This window comes from Anas acuta, chromosome 1, assembly GCF_963932015.1.
Source record: "Anas acuta chromosome 1, bAnaAcu1.1, whole genome shotgun sequence".
NCBI classification, from domain to species: domain Eukaryota; kingdom Metazoa; phylum Chordata; class Aves; order Anseriformes; family Anatidae; genus Anas; species Anas acuta.
This window is the reverse complement of record NC_088979.1, coordinates 64477714-64496672: the sequence shown is the minus strand read 5'-3', so window position 1 is coordinate 64496672 and position 18959 is coordinate 64477714. Positions and strand designations below refer to the sequence as shown.

The window sequence follows — 18959 nt, the reverse complement described above, 5'->3', positions numbered from 1 at the left end:
CAGCTTCTAAGGTTTAGCCACATACAGCTAGCCACTTGCTAAAACGTAAAAAATAGGTTCTTAGCACTGACAGTTTGATTTGTCTTAATATACAACTTCCCTCAGAGTAATTCTACATTAGGTCTTTTCTGGGTTTATGATTACAAACTGCACAGTAGGCAGAATTTACAAGACCTGGGAAAATTCCGGTCCAAATTATAACTCCTAAATTTACAGATATCAAAGATATCAATGGAGCCTACATAATTTGGTGTTTTACCCAGATGTCACTAGCTGCAATGGAAGCTTATATCCTTGAATCACATTTAAGATGCAAACCGAACACTAAGTCCTACATCACCTAACACTAAATCCTACTTATGATGTATCCAAGTATAACTACCAGCATTTTTTTTTTTTTAAACATTTTTGCTGTAGGAAAGCTAGCTTCTTAGCTAGAAGTCCATCTATATCTCTTCCCAGGTGAGACAATATTACCAAAAAATAATTTATACTTTGATTTATTAAAAACAACAAGGTTTAGAAAAATTCCGATATCTGTCAGATGTAAACAACATCTAACCAGTGAAAGGACATAAGCAAATACCACAGAGAAATGTTTTCCCTGGGGCATCTATACCACCAACATCTCAGCAAAATAACTGGAACTCAGTAAACAGCCTGCTAAACACGCTGTTTGGTCTAACTGCATGCAAACCCCCAATGATAGCAACATGAAACAGCATGATTTGTGAGTTATAATGGATTGTATGGTGCTAACAACAACTGAATCTGTCAGACCAAAAAAAGTTTTATTCTTGACAGTGCACTCAATTTAAGGTTAACAAAATCAGCTAAAAATTAAAAAAAAAAAAAAAATCTCTTCCCTTTGTTGAACTACTTCAGTTTCAATACAGCCAGCACTTCCTTCCTTCTTGTCAACGTTCTCTGATATTTTGAAGTATCAGCATAACCTAAAGGAACTCGGTAGGAAAACATTCCTCCTAGAGGTTTTGGTATCTAAGAACTATGACATTAAGCATAAAATAAGTATCTTGACAAGGTTAACCAAGGATTACTGGTGCAAGAAAATGACACCTTTAGTCCAACGCAATTATTTCCCCAGCTGATTTATAACTCGGACATTTTCTGAGGAATGAGATGATCTCACATGAAACTTGGCCAGAAGCAGCCCCACATCACACCAGTTTGTTGGAGCTACTGATGCCACTGTTTCATTGCCAAATCCATCTTTTCTTCAGACAGACATCAAGTTGCCCTTTGGCATTTTAACACGAGGTATTTCTGACTAATGCTAGCTTGAAATAGCTCCAGAGAAACCCAGAGATTGGAGGAAGTGTTTGTGTGGATTGCCATTATCTTTCCCAGTTTTTCCTCAAATATCAACAAGCCTTAAATGAACAGGACTGTCTGAGTGTTCAGTCAATGAATAACCAGATATTATTTGAACTGGGTGTAATGGCCTGGACTGAAAATCAGAGATCCTGCATTCTACAAGGAATTTTCAGTCACCCAAGTACTTATGGCTTACACATGGCTGGTCAGAAGGGATGCTTGTCTGTGCTTTCTCCCCCCAGCAAAGACTTTTAGCAGCTTGTGAACAGCTGTTCTGCTTTGGAATAGCAACTTTCAGAGGAAGGGAACACCACAGGATGCTGACTGAGCTCCAAAATTCATGCTTGGACAGGAAGTTCTCATTAAACACATTTGTTCTGATAAAGAAGCTTGCACAATACCATTCGTTGAAGCTCATTTGTCGGATGGACTGCTAGCTGGATGGGTGCTGAATAACTGATCTTGGCTATTCCATCTCCCCTCTTTTGACAAGGTGCTGAAGCTCCCTGCAGGATACATTTCTCCTTTTTCACTGCTTAAGTGATCCTCAAACCACTACCAGCAAGGCAGAAGCCTCAGACTAGATTCTACAGTGAATCACTGCCAGGCATGGTGGAATAGATGGAACAGACAGATAGAAAAAGTTGGGGTTGAAGGGTCAAGCTACAGTCAAGACACTGCTATACGATTCTGGCCACCTGGGCACACCCAGACAATGAGGAAATTTTACAACTAATGTAACCTCAACAAGCTATTTTACCAAGACTAGCCACACTAACAAGATGTCTGCTGGAAAGTCACATGGAAAGGCTTTGTGGGAATCTTTAAACGATTCCTTACTATAAAAATTCCTTACTATAAAGCTTGTACTTCTATTTCAGATACACAGCACAGCAGTGATTTAGTCCAGTATTTGGAAGACTACTGGGAGGAAGGAAGATTGCAAATTGCTCACTAATGCCAAAAATTACAAGGTAATATAGAGAACGGTTGTGGCCAGAAGTTGCCCATAGACGCTGTTCAGACCTTTCCTGTCATTCTCCAATTTCCACCCAGTGTATGCTACCCATTCAAGCCCAGCGTTTCCCATTACCCCGGACAGCTGTAGGTAAAGTGGAAAATCCCTTCTCCAATAGTAACTTTGCCCAAAGCTTCCCTTCCCTTGACACATTTCTATTAACCCAAGGACAACTTTTTTTCCTCCCCTATAACATACAAGCTTACTACCTACAGCAAGTTGTTTAACCATAGCAATTCTATTCCATAGGCTCTCAACTGATTTTAAACAAAGAGAGTTCTTATCTGCTGAAATTATGTAGTCAGCATGGATTACAGTAACCCTGGACAGCCTCCCTGCACAGAATGAGGTGCTACTAGCAGAAATGAAATTATCAGGTAAAATAAAGATACCAAGCAGCATTTTTGACTGCTTTTATGGAGTGAAAGTGAATTACCAAGGTCATTGTATGAACAAGTGACTGTTGAAACAGCTGAGTTGGGAAGATCTGTACAGACTTCCAGAAGAAGTGTTAAAAACAATTTCAGTAGCATCATTCTCAATAAAAACTACAGTTGTGTAGTTGTGTCAATTGTATATACATTGTAACTTTTTGTTATTTTATTTTTTATTTTTAAGAAAACACGTCACAGCACACACTCAGTAATAATGCCTTGACCTTCATAAGCATGGAGTCAAAAAATCTCTACACAATCAAAATACATTATTAGAGCCTTAATGCTGCTGTTTGTTAGCATACGAAAGAATCAGTTGCATTAACTCTTCAAATATAAAATCGTTTCAGTCTTACTCTGCTTTTCTCCCAACCACACTGATCTCCAATCTGCATTAAAAAACATTCAAGTGACTAAGTGCTTTTAAATCCAAGAATACTATCTCCTTATTAAAAAAAAAAAATAATAAATTTCTTGTTACACAATTACCTGAAGAGCTCTTTTGCTTCAAGGAACTGAAGCTGTGCAAACTGTATAAAACCTGCTTGCTGCAGGATTCGTTTGTACATTACCTATGAAAGAGAAGAGGAGAAAAAACATATTTGTAAGGAGCTATTTACATGTTACTAGTAATGTCTGTAATAAGTACCTTATAAAATCACTGAACATGTCATCTTCAAGCAGGACCATCAAGTTAAATGCAAAATAAAGCCTTTATCTTCCACATTTTCTACTGTACGTAACTGAACATACACAGGATCTGCTATCCAGACTGAGTTTTTTTTTTTTTTTTTTTACAGATGTGTAAATACAACACTATGCACTAGTACTTACTAAAAACAAAGTCAACGAGAAGCAAATTAAAGGTTTTTTTTTTGTTTTTAATTCAAAAATAACTTCTCTAACATCAGTATGGCCTGCCTGAAGTTTTTGCTTGTGGTATGTGCAAACATGAAGGCTGATGGTTATCTCTAAAGTTCTCATAATTCAGCAGACAAAGACGAGACAAACTCAAGGGTCTCAGTTGACCATAAATATCCAACTTTCTCCTCTTCTGACCCCACTTCCCTAGCAGCCTTGCTGGTGAGTTTCACAGCCTCTTTCCCAGATGATTGTATTTGTGATTTTCTGCCTTTTCTCAAAAATACTTTTAAAGCAGTTCAATTTATAAAATATAGAAATCAAACATACATAAAATATTAGTAAGAAAAACAGAAGTAGAGCACAAGAACAGCAATGTGTTGTTATGTTTTATGGTTAAGATCATGACTCAACAGAAAAAAGTTTATAAAAAAATCACTTGAAAAAGAACATGAGATGTACTTTACATGTGAGTTTTTCTCCCTTCGATATAAATGGTTAGTTACCACTAGATTAAATGTGGCTCAAATATTTCCAATGGCAAAAAGAGAATTACTGAAAGGAAGCTAAACAGTGTTTTGAAAGAATCCACCATTTGTGACAACACTTGCATTTTGCAAATACAGCCAGCTAGCCAAATCCACATGCCCTTCATTTTCTCCTCCACCTTTTCCATGAATAAATATGCAGTTTTCTGATGTCTACCACAGTACCTGAATGTTGTTCTTAACTATAGGCTCCTATCTACAATCAAAACACCTACCAACATAGCAATACTATTGCTATGAACAAATTCCAGGCGGGAATTGCTAAAAGAGGGAGGCCCCAAGCAGGGTAGACTGATAGTCCAATTGCTGATTTTTCACCTTGATTAAAAATCATGGATCGATTAAGAGAACAGCTTAAGTCCATTTAGCCTGTGCATATTTCACTAATGGATAATCCTAAGGAAACACTTGATCGCTAGTAAACCATTAAAACCTATTGATCTGTAAGGCTGTAGGACTTCTTGCCTCTCCAGTGTCAGGAAGAAAAGGGAAAATAAAGAGAAATGTTACCTGGTGCATTTTTTTCAGAAAAATCTAACAAAGAAAATAAAAACCAGTAATTCACCACATATGTGTAATGTTACTATACTATATATCCATCTGTACTAATTAAATAAAGCTAAAAGGGAAATTAAATATAGTAATAAAGTAAAACTGCCTCATAATACATAAGCAAAATATATAAAATATTTTGCATTTATAGCTATGGTATTAAACAAATGAATCCAAATTTGTGAACTGATGAATACCCCTCTGGTTACTGCCTAAGGATGCAGATTGAAATCCTTTACCATCAACTACCTGCACCTTGTTCCACCAGGAAACTTCAAAATCTGGTTTCAGACTTGCTAGGGAGGGTTACAATACAAACATTTTTCATCCTATTAAAGAAACTAGAATCAAAAGGGTTTGTTTTGAAGTCTTTTCATTTTTTTCCAGTGGAGGGACTGCTAATATTTACACATTATGAATTAGGATATTGGAATTAAGTTTGAATTGATCTAACACTCTGAAGACACTGCCTTACTTGTACAGCAATCTTTTCAAATAGAAGTTAAACTGTCAATGAGTTCGTTTTAAGTACAGCCCTAAGAAATCAGCTTTAAATTTAAACTGATTAAGGGGTGTTCACTTTCATTTAAGTGTTAATACATCTTCACTTGTCCCTTGAAGTCATGCACGAAAGGGTTGGAAAATGTCTCCTGGCTGGCAGAGACTTTCCCAACTTCTGAAAGATAAACCGATAAGTATCCATGCTGATTTTCAGCCAAGTTTATCATAAGACATTTTGATGTCAAATGCTGAAGATTATGGAAGCAACAGATGTAGAAAATTCTACAGTCTCTCCCAGAATCTTAAAAACAAGCTACATCTATATGCCAGCTACACTTAATTTTTGTTTACAATAGAAGAGCCATCTTCCAGAATGAGTTCTTCCAGACTCATCTGCCATAATATTGTAATTAGTATCTTTTAAAAAGGTACTAAGCTGTAATCCATCAAAATTCAACACATTATTTATTCCCCTATCATTTTTGAAGGGCAACTATAGGACTTGAAATGCTTTAGGGAAATTCTGTATTGTTGACTGAGTTTACATTAGAAAAAAATGGTGAGAACAAAAGTCTAGCTACAGAAACTGAATTAAGATTTGTATTAATTCATATTTGAAAAAGCACTAGGAAACAAAGATGACTGCTGAACCTGCAATGGCTGTAGTGAAGCTTTAATTCTCACAGCTGCTAAAAGAAGTCTTTCTAGGATGATCAGCATTACCAACAAGATTGCAAAAAGATTTTTTGTAGGAAGTTACTTTAGCTTTCTGGTCAGGTTTGTGTACAGTTAAACAAGTGTTTTGAAACTAGTGAAAAATGAGAGGCAAAAAAAGAGATACCTATGCAAGGTGTGTGTCAATCTAACCAAGGTCTTCACTACCATCAACCATGATTTCTGCAAACTTCAGCTGTCCTGAAAAATTAATAAGTAGCATTCAGTCATTTCATGGTAGCATGGTAGAAAGGCCTCTGTATTCTTCCGACATGATATCCAGCAATGCCATCTCCTTGCACCACTTTGCTTAGCAGTTTTTACTTCACAATAATTCTTGATGTTTGAAGACAAAGAAACTTCCATGTAATATAGCAGAGAAATTTGCAGTCTGCAGGGGCTATAGGTTAAACAACAGGTCAGAGCTACTAATGCTTGACCTCCTTCTTTCCAGTAACACTGGTTGCACAAACAGTTCTGTGAATGCAGTACTTTACTGTTTCCAACCCACTATTATTCTGCGCTATTGGAATATGTATATATTTCTGCTAATACAAAGAGAGACAGCGTGCACTTGTGTATGCATGCAACAACAATGCAGTACTCAACTGTAGGAAAAAACCCTATGCCCTCAAGAACTCTCTTGACTGAGTTAGTTACGTGTAGACAACAAAAGCCATCCCAACCTGGGGAAAATACAGCAGCTTGTGGAAAACAGGTTTTCCTTGTACAAAATACTACCTGTATCAAGAAGTTACAATTGCTCTTTTGTAAGGATAAATTATAGCTCCTGGATCAAGTGTCTTAACTGAATACCTCGATCTTCCTACCTTTGCTAGTACAAAATGGCAAAATAAATCCTAGAATTTGTCAGCTACTCAAGAATCAGTAAAGCTTGCAAAATAGATACCTGAAGATATCTACGAGACAGAAGTTGAAAAGGAGCAACTATGTGATCAGGTAAAGTACGACAAAGAAATTATACAAAAGATGCATGCATGCAAGGCATGTAATTTGGTTGTACTCCATCAGATTTATATTACGCGAGACTACAGTAAAGGCAAGACTGATGTGCTTGTAGCAAACCTGTAATGACAGCATTAATTATCAGAGGCACATTAGAAAGCAACCTCAACATGTTATATTTCCAGCTACTGATGCGCTCTGAAAAATTGGACTACCTTGTCAACAGCTAAGCCAAATTCAATCATTTTAATATGAGTCAATGGGAGACTATCAATTTAGGCTGGTTAGCATCAGTCTGTAGGTACAACTCAGAACCACAACAGGTTGTTTTGCATACAAGTAAATAGCTTCCTGTTTTTCAGCCATAGCATCAACCCAAAGTAACTGAACACCCTTAAAAGCATAAAGTAAGAAAAAACTTATTCTAGGAAACAGTAATTTCAGGAAGTAAGACATTCAGTGCACATAATGTACACGTAAGCAGAAAGTGACTTATCCTAAAGACAGAAAAATCCTAAAAGCAAGAAAACTTCTGAGTAATGAGATTCCATATCAATTTCATATAAATTGCAGATAAATTTGTGGGAAAAAAAAACAACCAACGACAAAAAAAAAGAAGAGACATCTTCCATGCTAATACTCATAAACTGGAAATAAATAATTAGAAAATTAATGCCTATGCATGATGACCTTTAATCACATATTCTGTTCTCTCAGAAGAATTTTGTTTTGATTCTTTAGATTGCAAAGGAAAACTTGGACACAAGGAGGCAATGAAAAACTGAATTCTGAATTTGCTGAAATGCTTCAGTACTTTTTAAGTACTAAGATAAAACTAAAAATAAAAGGAGGGAAGTGCTTTTCTGGCCAAGTTTTTTTTTTTTTTTTTTTTTTTTTTTAAATAACTTGCAGAGCAACCTCCCAGCCACTCATTCTACAGAGGAATTAAGAATCCCTAACATTTTCATTTAATTTATTGACTTCTTCCTTCCAAAGGCACTGAACAAAGTTTAAATGTTGAAATAAGAATAAAATTACAATCTTCTTAAAATTAAGATATATATATCCTGCCAGACTAATTCATTTTGGAATTACTTCAGCTGGAAGTAATGCAACAGATGCCATTTTGAGGGCAATGAAACACTCTGAAGTAGCCGAAAATAGAAAAAGATTAATTTTAGCTCTGCATATAGGTTTCCTGTAGACTACAGATAGTTTCAAAAAAGAAAGAAACCATCAAAGATTCATTCACCTGCTTGGTGAATTATTTGCACGTTCTACAACACTGCTCTGGAATAAAATGATTATTCCTTTATATTACAGAGATTTCATTCGACTTCATCCAAGTTTCAGTCTCTAAATCACAGATAGGAATAAATCCAGTAGCATATCTATGATAATATAAACCCGAGGCAGAAGGAAAGGACTACAAAACTCAGTAACCAAAGATCTACTAAGATCACTCCCTTTTTTGAAAACGGTAGAAAGGAGGACCCAGGGAACTACGGACTTGTGAGCTTCACCTCTGTGACTGGGAAGATCATGGAACAGATCCTCCTGGAAGCAACGTTAAGGCACACACAAGACCAAGAGCAAATCGCGCCTGCCCAATCTGGTGGCTTTCTGTGATGGAGTGACTGCATCAGTTCACAAGGGAAGGCTGACGCATGTCATCTACCTGAACTTCCGTAGGGCCTTTGACTTGGTCCCACATGACATCCTCGCCTCCGAATTGGAGAGAGAGAGATTTGAAGAGTGGACCATTACCCCAAAAAGGAATTGGCTTGCAGATGACACCAAGTCGAGTGGTGCAGTCAATACAACAGAACAAAGGGATGCCATCCAAAGTGACCTGGACAAGCTAGAAAAGTGGGCCCACATGAACCTAACGAGGGTTAAGTTCAAGTGCAAGGTGCTGCACCTGGGACAAGGCAATCCCAGACATGAATATTGACTGGGAGAAGAACTCATTGAGAGCAGCCCTGCAGAGAAGGAGGAAATTCTTCACTCAGAGGGTGGTGAGACACTGAAACAGGTTACTCAGAGAAGTTATGGATGCTCCATCCCTGGAGGTGTTCAAGGCCAGGCTGGATGGGGCCCTGGGGAACCTGATCTAGTGGGTGGCATACAGGCCCATGATGGAGGGGCGGGGGTGGAATTAGGTATCTTTAAAGGTCCTTTCCAACCCAAACCATTCTACGGTAAGATACTCTTTTGCTGCACAGAAATCTTAACTATTCAGTTACACACCAGTACAAGCTTGGAACTAGGATGTAGTTGGTTTAGATTTCCCATCACTTAACTTCGAAATTGTAATACTGTGGAGTTTAAGGCACAGTGAGAATTTCCAATACAAAGTCAAACTTAAAAATTCTGATTGGAAGTAAAGTATACCTTTACACAAAAGTTTACACAAAAAAACAGCAACTAACAACTGAACACAGAATGATAAGCACTGCAGGATTTTTTCCTATCCCTAGCTTTTGGTTTTGTTTAGTGGTACACAAGAGAAAAAAAAATACCAAAACCAACAGAAGAGCAGCATTCAACCCTGCAAACATCATGGCCATTACAAACAAACAAATTCAGTTGCACATTTATTTCCTCAGGATGAAACCATAAGACATATTAGTTAGATTTCTTTTCAACGTAAATCCCTCTCCCATCTTCTACAGTCATTTGACCATCAACACACATAGCCCCCACCGCAGATTAACATTTTCATGAAAATTAAAGGACAGACCTGAAATTTCTCTTTTGGAATATTTCTTCGAGCTCCTTTTGCTAGGACAAGGGCTTCTTCCACTCTGTGACTAGCCAGAAGATCCTGAATCTGTTTCTCCAAAGGCAGCGGCACCAAGATATACACACACTTACTAGTAGCAACAATCACCTTTCCTGGACAGAGCAAACAGACATATTTCAGTTTATAATCTCTGCAGGAAAAAAAAAGATTTTTAGAAATAAGTTTTAATATTTGCTATTTAAGATACAATAACCTAAACAGGGTTAAAGTTTTAAAACTTGTATTTCTTGTTACCATATTTACCAGGTAGTACAGATTACCTGTAAATTGGCCCTCACACAAATATAAGAGTTTTATTTATTTACAGCAGGTTTTGTTCACTCTAAGTAAATGAAATGGCTCATCATAGGAGATGACAGCCAAGGTTGTACAGGTCACCACTGTAAAACTATTTCCCAGATTCAAGACAACAGTGACCTGTAGCTGCTAGTTTACTTCCTCAGGCTTACATTAGGAAATTGTAAGCTGTACATCAAAGGTAACTAGTAACACACAGTTCACAGTACTAGAGTTTGTAACTCTCCTAGAAAGAGGAAAAAAAAAAAGTGATGCAATGTATTCCACACTTAGAGTCGTATTTTTCAGGTAATATCATAATTCTCATATTTCTGTTTAAAAATTCTTTATAAATACCTACTTCTGAACCTTCAACAGATATTTTAGATAGTAGCCCAAAAGAACAATTTTAAGATGTTACAACTGCCAGGAAAAGCAGTGGACAGATATTCATAGCTCACAATTACAGACTCATAACACCAAGCTAATACTGTTCCTTCACACAACATAAAGCTAATAGTGTGATACAGTAGAGAAAATAAATTATAAGAAAAAACGCTAGGCCCACACACAAGTCCATCTGACAATGGACTTGACAACTGTCATACATTTTGCTAGAAGTGTTGAATTTTGGATAACAAACACTTTTTCATACCATAGGCACAAGCAGCAGGAATCTAATCACAAATGTATTTGCAAGGGAAAAGTGACAATGGTTAACATGCTTGCTAGATATTTTGTTTAAGAAGAACAAATGGAAGTGACTGTGCCCACACTGAGACTGTTCCAGAATTACAAAAAAAGCATTCTTTGGAATACCTTCAAAGTCCTGCAGAATGTGTCCTTCTTTAAAAGGTAAGGTTTGCTTTTGCTGCTGGTCAAGCATGCTGTGCACTGTAATGAACTCCTCATCTAGAGCAACAACGTAGGGAAAGCACAAAGCTGCTCCAATCACGTTCTCGGACCAGTGCACAGGGGCTCGCTGTGAAATGCCATCCACAGTTGCAAACATGCCTACAAAAAAAAGAAAAAAAAGCTTGATGGTTGCACTGATCAAAGACTATTCCCTCCCTTTCCCAGTATGGATACCAGGGTATAGAAACAACAGGCCCAAAAGAACAGATGCAGTATCAGATAACACAATGACAGCGCATCATAGCTCCTTGGATCTTACACACCTGTCGGTTTGTTCTGTTCAAAGTTTTGCTTTATCCTTTACCCACAGAAACAAACACCATGAGAAATGAAGAGAGGAATACCGAAAAGACCTAACAAGAACTATTTGGGTTATTAAAAAAAAAGTTTAAAGAATTATGCCATGTTCAAAATCATTCAAAACAACAAATATTTAGTGAGATCCAACATTCAAACAGTACAAAAAATATTGTCTTAAGAGATGCAGGTCTGACCTATATTCCTATATTGCCTGACCTATCCCGCAATATAGGAATATTTATTCTTTGCTGCGTTGCATGTCTGAAGAGGATTTTAGTAGATAGACAGTTATTTACTTCATCACTTTTGCCATTGCAAAATTTTCACAGGATGAGAGTTGAGTTTCTTCAAAAGAATCACTTCCTGTAAGGTGCAATCAATCATTCGAAAAAAATCTGAGGTTATGTATAAAACATTTTCACAAAAGCCAAGCACAGATTAGACTTAAATATCATAGAATCACAGAATCACTCAGGTTGGAAAGCCCTCCAAGATCACCTGGTCCAACCACTCCCCTGCCACCACTGTCACCCACTAACCCATGTCCCCAAGCACCAGGCCCACCCTCTCCTTGAACACCCCCAGGGACGGTGACTCCACCACCTCCCTGGGCAACCCGTCCCAGTGCCTGGCTGCTCCTTCTGAGCAGAAATGGCTCCTCATTTCCTACCTGAACCTCCCCGGCACAACTTGAGGCCATCCCCTCTAGTCCTATTGCTAGTTACCTGTGAGAAGAGGCCGACCCCCAGATCCCCACAAGTTCCAACGCCTTCAATGTAACAAGATTAAATCCAGTATCTTCAGTTAATTTGTGTTTTTCTCTACCACTTCCTGTCTATTCTCTTCCAGAGAGTTTGACTTGCTTTTGAACAATATGCCTTTTTATTTCTTGTACTTGGTATTCCCCAATTCTATTTCCTGAGACTTCTAGGATTAACTTGAAGAAAAATCCCTGTCTGAATTTACAAACATTGTTCAGCAATTTTGACAATGAGCCATCCTGAAGCATGATGTAAATTTCAGTTTTAAACATGAACGAAAACCACTTAGAGTCAGTACTTTTTACACTCAAAATGTGACTATGGAAATTGTCCTACAGCAGGAATGAGCCACTTGACAGCTGGCAGAATGAGTCTGAGCTCTAAAGAACAGAGATTAAAAGATTATGTTATTCAATGTACAAAAGCTCTTCCAAACAGCGGATAATGAGGTAAGGGTAGCTGGGTAGGAGGGCCATATCGAAAGGGAAGGGGAAAAAAAAATGTGGTTGTAGATGGTTACAGAACCCTGGTATAGAAATTAAGATTCTGAATCCTTTAGAGAACATTTGAAATGATCAGACTCTTCCTTTGAGTAGGGGTGCTAGACTAAGCCATCATTTCACACCTATTAGCAAATAATGTTATTTACTTTCACACTATAATGATTCAGCTTTTTTATCAGAGCACCTTGCAGAAAATACCACAATACACAATCCAATTTTCTTCTATAGATCTTAATAACCTTAGGGATCAGAAGTGAAGTATTATGCAAGGCTGACTGTACTACCCATTTTTAATGCCTTCCAGTTACGCCAGCTCTCACCTAAGGGTAACAACAAACACTACAACTATAAAAAGGCTGTGGTTTCTGGCTAAGTACAGGAATATAACTGATGAAAGATGAAGTCGCTGATCAATTCTGTATTAAAAACGCACATGCTATCCAAAAGTTACAGGAAATCGCTCAAAACACAGCTGTGCTATTTTTAGCACCGAGAGATCTAGAAATTTGTAGAATCACAGAACCAAAGAAAAATATAAGTTCTTCCAGAGGACATCCAGTCCAACTCTTCTCACTCAAAGCAGAATCAAATTAGATCAGGTTACTCATGGCTTTGTACAATAGACTTTGTAGGCTTTGTTTTTCAAAGAAAAAGTTTATGAGTGAAAATATTTGAAAAAAGTGAAGTATGGAAAGCAGCATTATTCTTTACTTATTAAAAAATCTAATGTGAGAACTTTTGGTTATCAAAGTTGACAGTATGAGGAATACTACAAGTGGCTGCAAACAGGAAGGGGACATGTTTGTTACCATTGACCACTCTGCTTTATGCAGTATCAACTGTGAGAAGACCCCTCCATAACCTTTTATCAATCGTTCTGCTTAGCACACGTGCTTGCTCTAAGTTACAAGGCTCGGTTGTCCAGTTGTATGCTGCTCAGTCACTATACAACCCCTCAAACTACACACTAGTGAGAAGAGTTTGTGCTAGAAAAGCAAAAGAAATAAACTAAAATTAAGTATTTAAAATCTACGGTTTTGCCTGTTAAAGTTATGGAATAGTTGAATTTGGAAGGGACCTCTGGAGATTGCCCAGTTTAATCTCCCAGCACGTTCAACTAGGTTGCTCAAGACGTCCTCCAGACAGATTTTTAAGTACCTCAGAGAACAGTCTCCACATCCTCTCCTAGTTCCAGCTTGACCACAATCAAAATGAGGATGATTTTCTCATGTTTCCATGGAATTTCCTGTATTTTAATTTGTACCCATTACCTCTCCGAGCAGAGACTGATGTGTGTCTTTACTATCCTCCCCATATATTCCACTAAGATCTCTCCAAGCCTTCTCTTATTTAGATTGAACAGTCCCAAGGCTTCACAGCCTCTCCTCACACAAGATGCTGCAATCACCTCATCATTTTTGTATTAGCCACTCCTCCCATGTTTGTATCACATGCAAACTTGCTGTGGGTGCAGGCTGCGCCACCACCCATGTTATTTCCATTAGCACCCTCCTCATGACACCGACCACCACCCTTTAAGCACCAATTTAATTTAATAGAGATGCTCTACCAAATGCCAGATGAATGCATATTAATAAGGTGTAGAAAAGCAAACCAAAATGAGTATTTAAGATTTACATCAAGTCTTTTCAAGTCCATTCACTTAACAGCAAGAGCCTGTCACAAATGCCAAGATGCCAATGATGTTTTATAAAGGTGCTCACCTACCTTCTCAACTGCAGAGACTATTGCTAAAGACACCACGAATTTTACTGAGGAAAAACAGCAAGGGGGATGATACTAAACAAAACTACAGTGAGGGTGGAATGGAAAACAGATGATTAAAAAAACTATCTTGCCAAACTGAGTTTGGCAAGAAAATACTATACGATCAGTAGCAAGCAGTCTTCGTAAGGTGTCTGATAGCTCAAGTTAGATTTTGCCTGCATTACAGGAAAAGAGAAAGTTTACAGCACATCTAGAACTACAGAAGTATAGATTTGTGTAGGAATGTAGAAGAGTGCTTAAGGTATCACATACCTGGTATTTTAACCTCGGGATGATCTACTTACACAGGCACATTGGATTTTGTAAACAAAGGTCTTCACTGGATAGCTCTTCCAGGACAACAGATAAAAACAAAAGTCTAACTAAATATAATTCTGCTTTCTATTTTGTGAGAACGTATCTAATCTTCTAAAAAAAATGAAAACAAAGGAACAGAATCTGATTTCATTCCTATAAAAATACAGATTAAAGTAAGAACCGTGTCTCCCTAGAAGTACACCAAAAAGGAATACTTCCAGACAATCCAGTCATGAATTTTAACCAGTTTAGTAGTGCTGTGAAAGTTAACACCCACAAATTTACATCCACGTTCAAAATAGCAAACCATTCTAATATAAAGCATGTAACCAAGATGATTTACAGTTTTCAGTTTGAAAAAATTTCATCTTGGAACATCTTTAATAAACTGATATTTTAATGCATACCTACTTCCTTCAAGGGAAAATGGTGAGTTGATGTATATCTGGTCACGAGGTGAAAATTCAGGAATGTGATTAGGTGCTTATATTGATTTCCTTTGCAATTTATTAAAAAACACGCAGATCCCTGAATTACAGACCTAAATGTTTGAGATCTCTTTGCATCGTTATTCCTAATGCGTTAGGAAAGACAAACTGCACCTCTTAAATGCAGGATCATACAGCAAACAGCATGAAAGCATTCTGCATCTGGTCAGCTCTGGGATATCGCAGCTTTCCCAAAAAAAGCTCAAGATTACTGAATTTACAGCATGTTGTTGATTTAGACAGATTGCAGCAGCATTAGCCCTCACAAACATCCGTTAGATGAGAGCATTATCTCTCATGATCTAACTTCATTTTTGCAATATTTAATCATTTTCTGTAATGCAGAGCTGAAAACTACTAAAAAATAAGCAACAACACTGTCCAGGGTCACAAGATCTACAGTTAAGACCGATTTTACTTCTGCAGGAGTTGGGATGCAGCTTAGTTCCACTAACTTTTCTCATTAGTGCTGTAATAAAACATGCCTATTTGTGAATCTGTAACAGTCTCTAGAAGGGAGTTGTACAAACTCTGAGTAGCAGCACAGGAAAAAACAGCTTGCCTACACTAAATAAAAAAAAAAAATAATAATTCATAGCAACATGGGGCTCTTCAAACTCAGTGCATCTAGTCACTGCAGGCCGGCTACCAGCCTTTGAAGTTTCACAAACCAAGTTTTATTCACTCTGTCCTGCAGGACTCTACTTACCTTGTTATCTGTTTATACAGACATAAAGCTTTCTACAGGCAGGACTAAAATACAAATAACCTGATTTGTGTGCATTAGGAAGGCAGAAGAGCAGTAACATTTAGTACTATTATCATCTACCTTGGAATCACAACATTCCAGTATGAATGTGAAGAAAAATATTGTGGTTCTGTATAATACTAATGGTTGCTTAAGCTTCCCTTCTCAAGTCCAACAAAAGTGAAGTATATAACCTCAGTCTCACCTAGCCCTCCAGGACCAGCCAACAGAAACTCTTGCCTGCCAATCCTCTTCACAATCGGCCGTTTCTCATCGCTGCAGTAAGGAAATAGATCCTGGGAGACGCCAGTATTATAATTCAAAATGATGTACTGTGTAGTAAGCGCAAGACACAAGTAATAGCCATCTACAGCCACGGCACAGGGTTGCTCTGGGGTAAACACTTCCTTCACGATCTGGACTCTGTCTTCAAACACCATGAACATCTGAATGGTCCGTCGCTTGACTGAGATAATGCAGACTTCGACACAGAAAGGGTCCCCACTCACAGGGTTTTCATTTAAGGTGAACGTCACAGCTCCTTTGATTCTAGCACCAGTGGGGACAGGTTCCAAGTTCATCATGTTAACTAGTGTTATAGTGTTGTCACACAGCACAAGAAGCCTGGTGAGTGCAGATGCTGCTTTCAACTCATTCACGGGCTTCTTGAAGCCCAGGTATTTATGCAGTTGCTTGGTGGCAGCAAAAGTTATTTTTCCAGCTGTTGATAGGTTTTCATCCAGCAGGAAGTGATAGATAAAGCAGTCATTGGTTCCAATGTAGAGGTTCTTTCCACAACACTCAATGCATTCGATGTTGATGTGATTTTTGTCTCCCATTAACACCTCCCGTTCCACAGCAGAAACGAGCTTGAAAGCTTTCACACTCATTGTGTCTTCCGGGTGATCTGAGTAAGGAAGAAAAGAGTTACCAAATCACCACCATCAAATATTAGAGGCAGCCATTTAACATTTACCAGTACCAAAAAAACTTCACAGTTGCTTTTTCTTTTTATGGGCTACATTCTTGCTTCCAACCAGATTACACAAACCAGAACGAGCATGTTAATAACCACAGAACTGACTCAAACTGACTTCTCACTTCAAGTCTGTTCTGAAGTAGATTCACAGTAGCACCCAGATATTTTGAAAGCAATGCTTCTTCCACAAGGAACAAGCCCACTGCTGGCTCCCTGATACTTTGGCACTGCATGCAGTTCTTCCTAGTACTACTTTGTGGCTTCCAAACAACTTCTCTACATGAAAAAAAACAAAAACAAAAACAACAAACTTTGGCTCTTAGGCTTCTAGAGTAGCTACAAAGTTGAGTGCTACATGTTAATGTCTCGTGTTGCTTTACATTTTATTTGACAAAATTTAGTCCTATTAGTAACTCTTCTAGTGAAATACCACAGGCATAACACATCTAACACATTTCCATTCCTGACTTTCCAACAATAAGAAGTGAAATTAACTTTCAAGCCCCTGAAAAATAATTCATGAAAATCACTGTGATTTTTTTTGGTAATACCATCAAGCATTCGTTTTAGAGATGCGTGAGTAGCACTGAATACCAAACTATGGACTTAGAAAGTATTAGGCATGGCCACACATGTGGTTTGGAAGTATGACCCATACAGTGCTTATTAAGCTCAAGAAGCACTGAAATTAGAGGAGTTTTTGTTCACTACTATCACAACCATTGCCAAAGATTGTTTTTAAGTGCTAAGCAGCACTTACAATATTCACATTCTGCAAACTAGACCTTCCCTTTTACAACCAAGCACTGCCAAGGGATAGACCCAATTCATGAAGCAATTATCAGTGTTTTGAAACCAGTCAATGTAATTTTGCTGTGCTGCAGACTAGTCTTGCTGTTACATGGAACCAGCAGACACCTGTGCTGAGCCCTCGCAAGAACAGATGAAGAACTGCTGACCTAAATTAGTCACCCTTCACTATGCCAGGACTGCTCTGTAACAACCACTTCTCCATTCAAGACACTCGGTGTTGGCTTTGAGAAACAACACGCACAATTATTCCTACTCCACACATACTGTGGAGATATAAAACATCAAATCACAGACTCACAGAATTTCTAGGTTGGAAGAGACCTCCAAGATCCCAGAGTCCAACCTCTGACCTAACACTAACAGTCCCCACTAAACCATATCCCTAAGCTCTACATCTAAACGTCTCTTAAAGACCTCCAGGGATGGGGACTCCACCACTTCCCTGGGCAGCCTAATGAAACTTCGGTGCACCAGAGCACGACTGTAATCATCCTGAAATTAAATACAAGTAGTAAAAATGAATTCTGTTTCAAACCACTATATGTGAAAATAAAGAGTTGCTTTTACAAGGTAACATTAAAAACCATAATAAATAAAATTTCCAAAGATTAATAAGGTGAAGTATAATTCAAGAGTTACCAGACACTGAAATTAGCCCAAAGCAAGACTATATCCAGAAATAAGTTACAGTATAACGTGGTCTTTCAAGCCAAGCGTTTCCTATATTTCCCCAGCAGATAACAGGTTTAGGATGTGCCTCCCCTGCCCGTCTCAAGCCTCAGCCTCACCCGGGCTTTAAATTCCTCTGCCGCCCGGCACCCAGCAACCCCCCCCGGCCACCACACGGCGAGAGAACCCCCTCCAGGCCCCGCGGGGCCTTATCCCCCCCCTTCACCCCCCACCCACCTGCGAGCGCCGGGCGGCGCCGCTCCGGGATCCGCGGCCGGGCCGGGCCGGGCCGGGCCTCGCTGGGGCTCCGCCGGCCGCGGGGAGGGGAGGGGAGGGGCGGGCGCCGCGCTTCCGGTACCGCGCCCCGCCCCGCCCGCTGCCTTCCCGTCACGTGACGGGGCGGCCGTTGGAGCCGTTGGGGGCCGTTAGGGTGGGCGTTGGGGTCCCAGCCCTGAGGTGCCCGAGGCCAGGCTGCGGGAGGTGTCCCTGCACATGGCGGGGGGGAGCTGGGTGGGCTTTGAGGTCCCTTCCAACCCAAATCACTGTGACTCTGTGGATGTAAATAAACGTTACGTTGCTTGTGCAATTAAATTATTGTTAATATTCCAAAATTGAATTCATAAGTAATACAACTATCTTAAGAGCTGGATGTATTCGGCTGAATATGAGCCAGCAGTGTGCTCAGGT

The 18959-nt window shown here is 38.8% G+C and overlaps 1 protein-coding gene across 3 annotated transcripts in view; it reads right to left on the bottom strand.

Moving 5' to 3' along the window:
* The window catches only part of TGFBRAP1 (transforming growth factor beta receptor associated protein 1), a 34935-nt gene extending 16273 nt beyond the window's left edge, over window positions 1-18662 (bottom strand). The window contains exons 1-5 of one of the 3 annotated variants that reach the window (XM_068679797.1): window positions 18510-18662; window positions 16017-16718; window positions 10831-11025; window positions 9673-9827; window positions 3277-3359 (exon numbers count right to left, since the gene is read on the bottom strand). In XM_068679797.1, coding sequence (XP_068535898.1) covers window positions 3277-3359; window positions 9673-9827; window positions 10831-11025; window positions 16017-16701 — 1118 coding nt within the window. In that variant the 5' untranslated portion in view covers window positions 16702-16718; window positions 18510-18662. The other 2 variants (XM_068679808.1, XM_068679819.1) reach the window with 2 other exon arrangements.
* Between the last annotated feature and the right edge of the window lie 297 nt (window positions 18663-18959).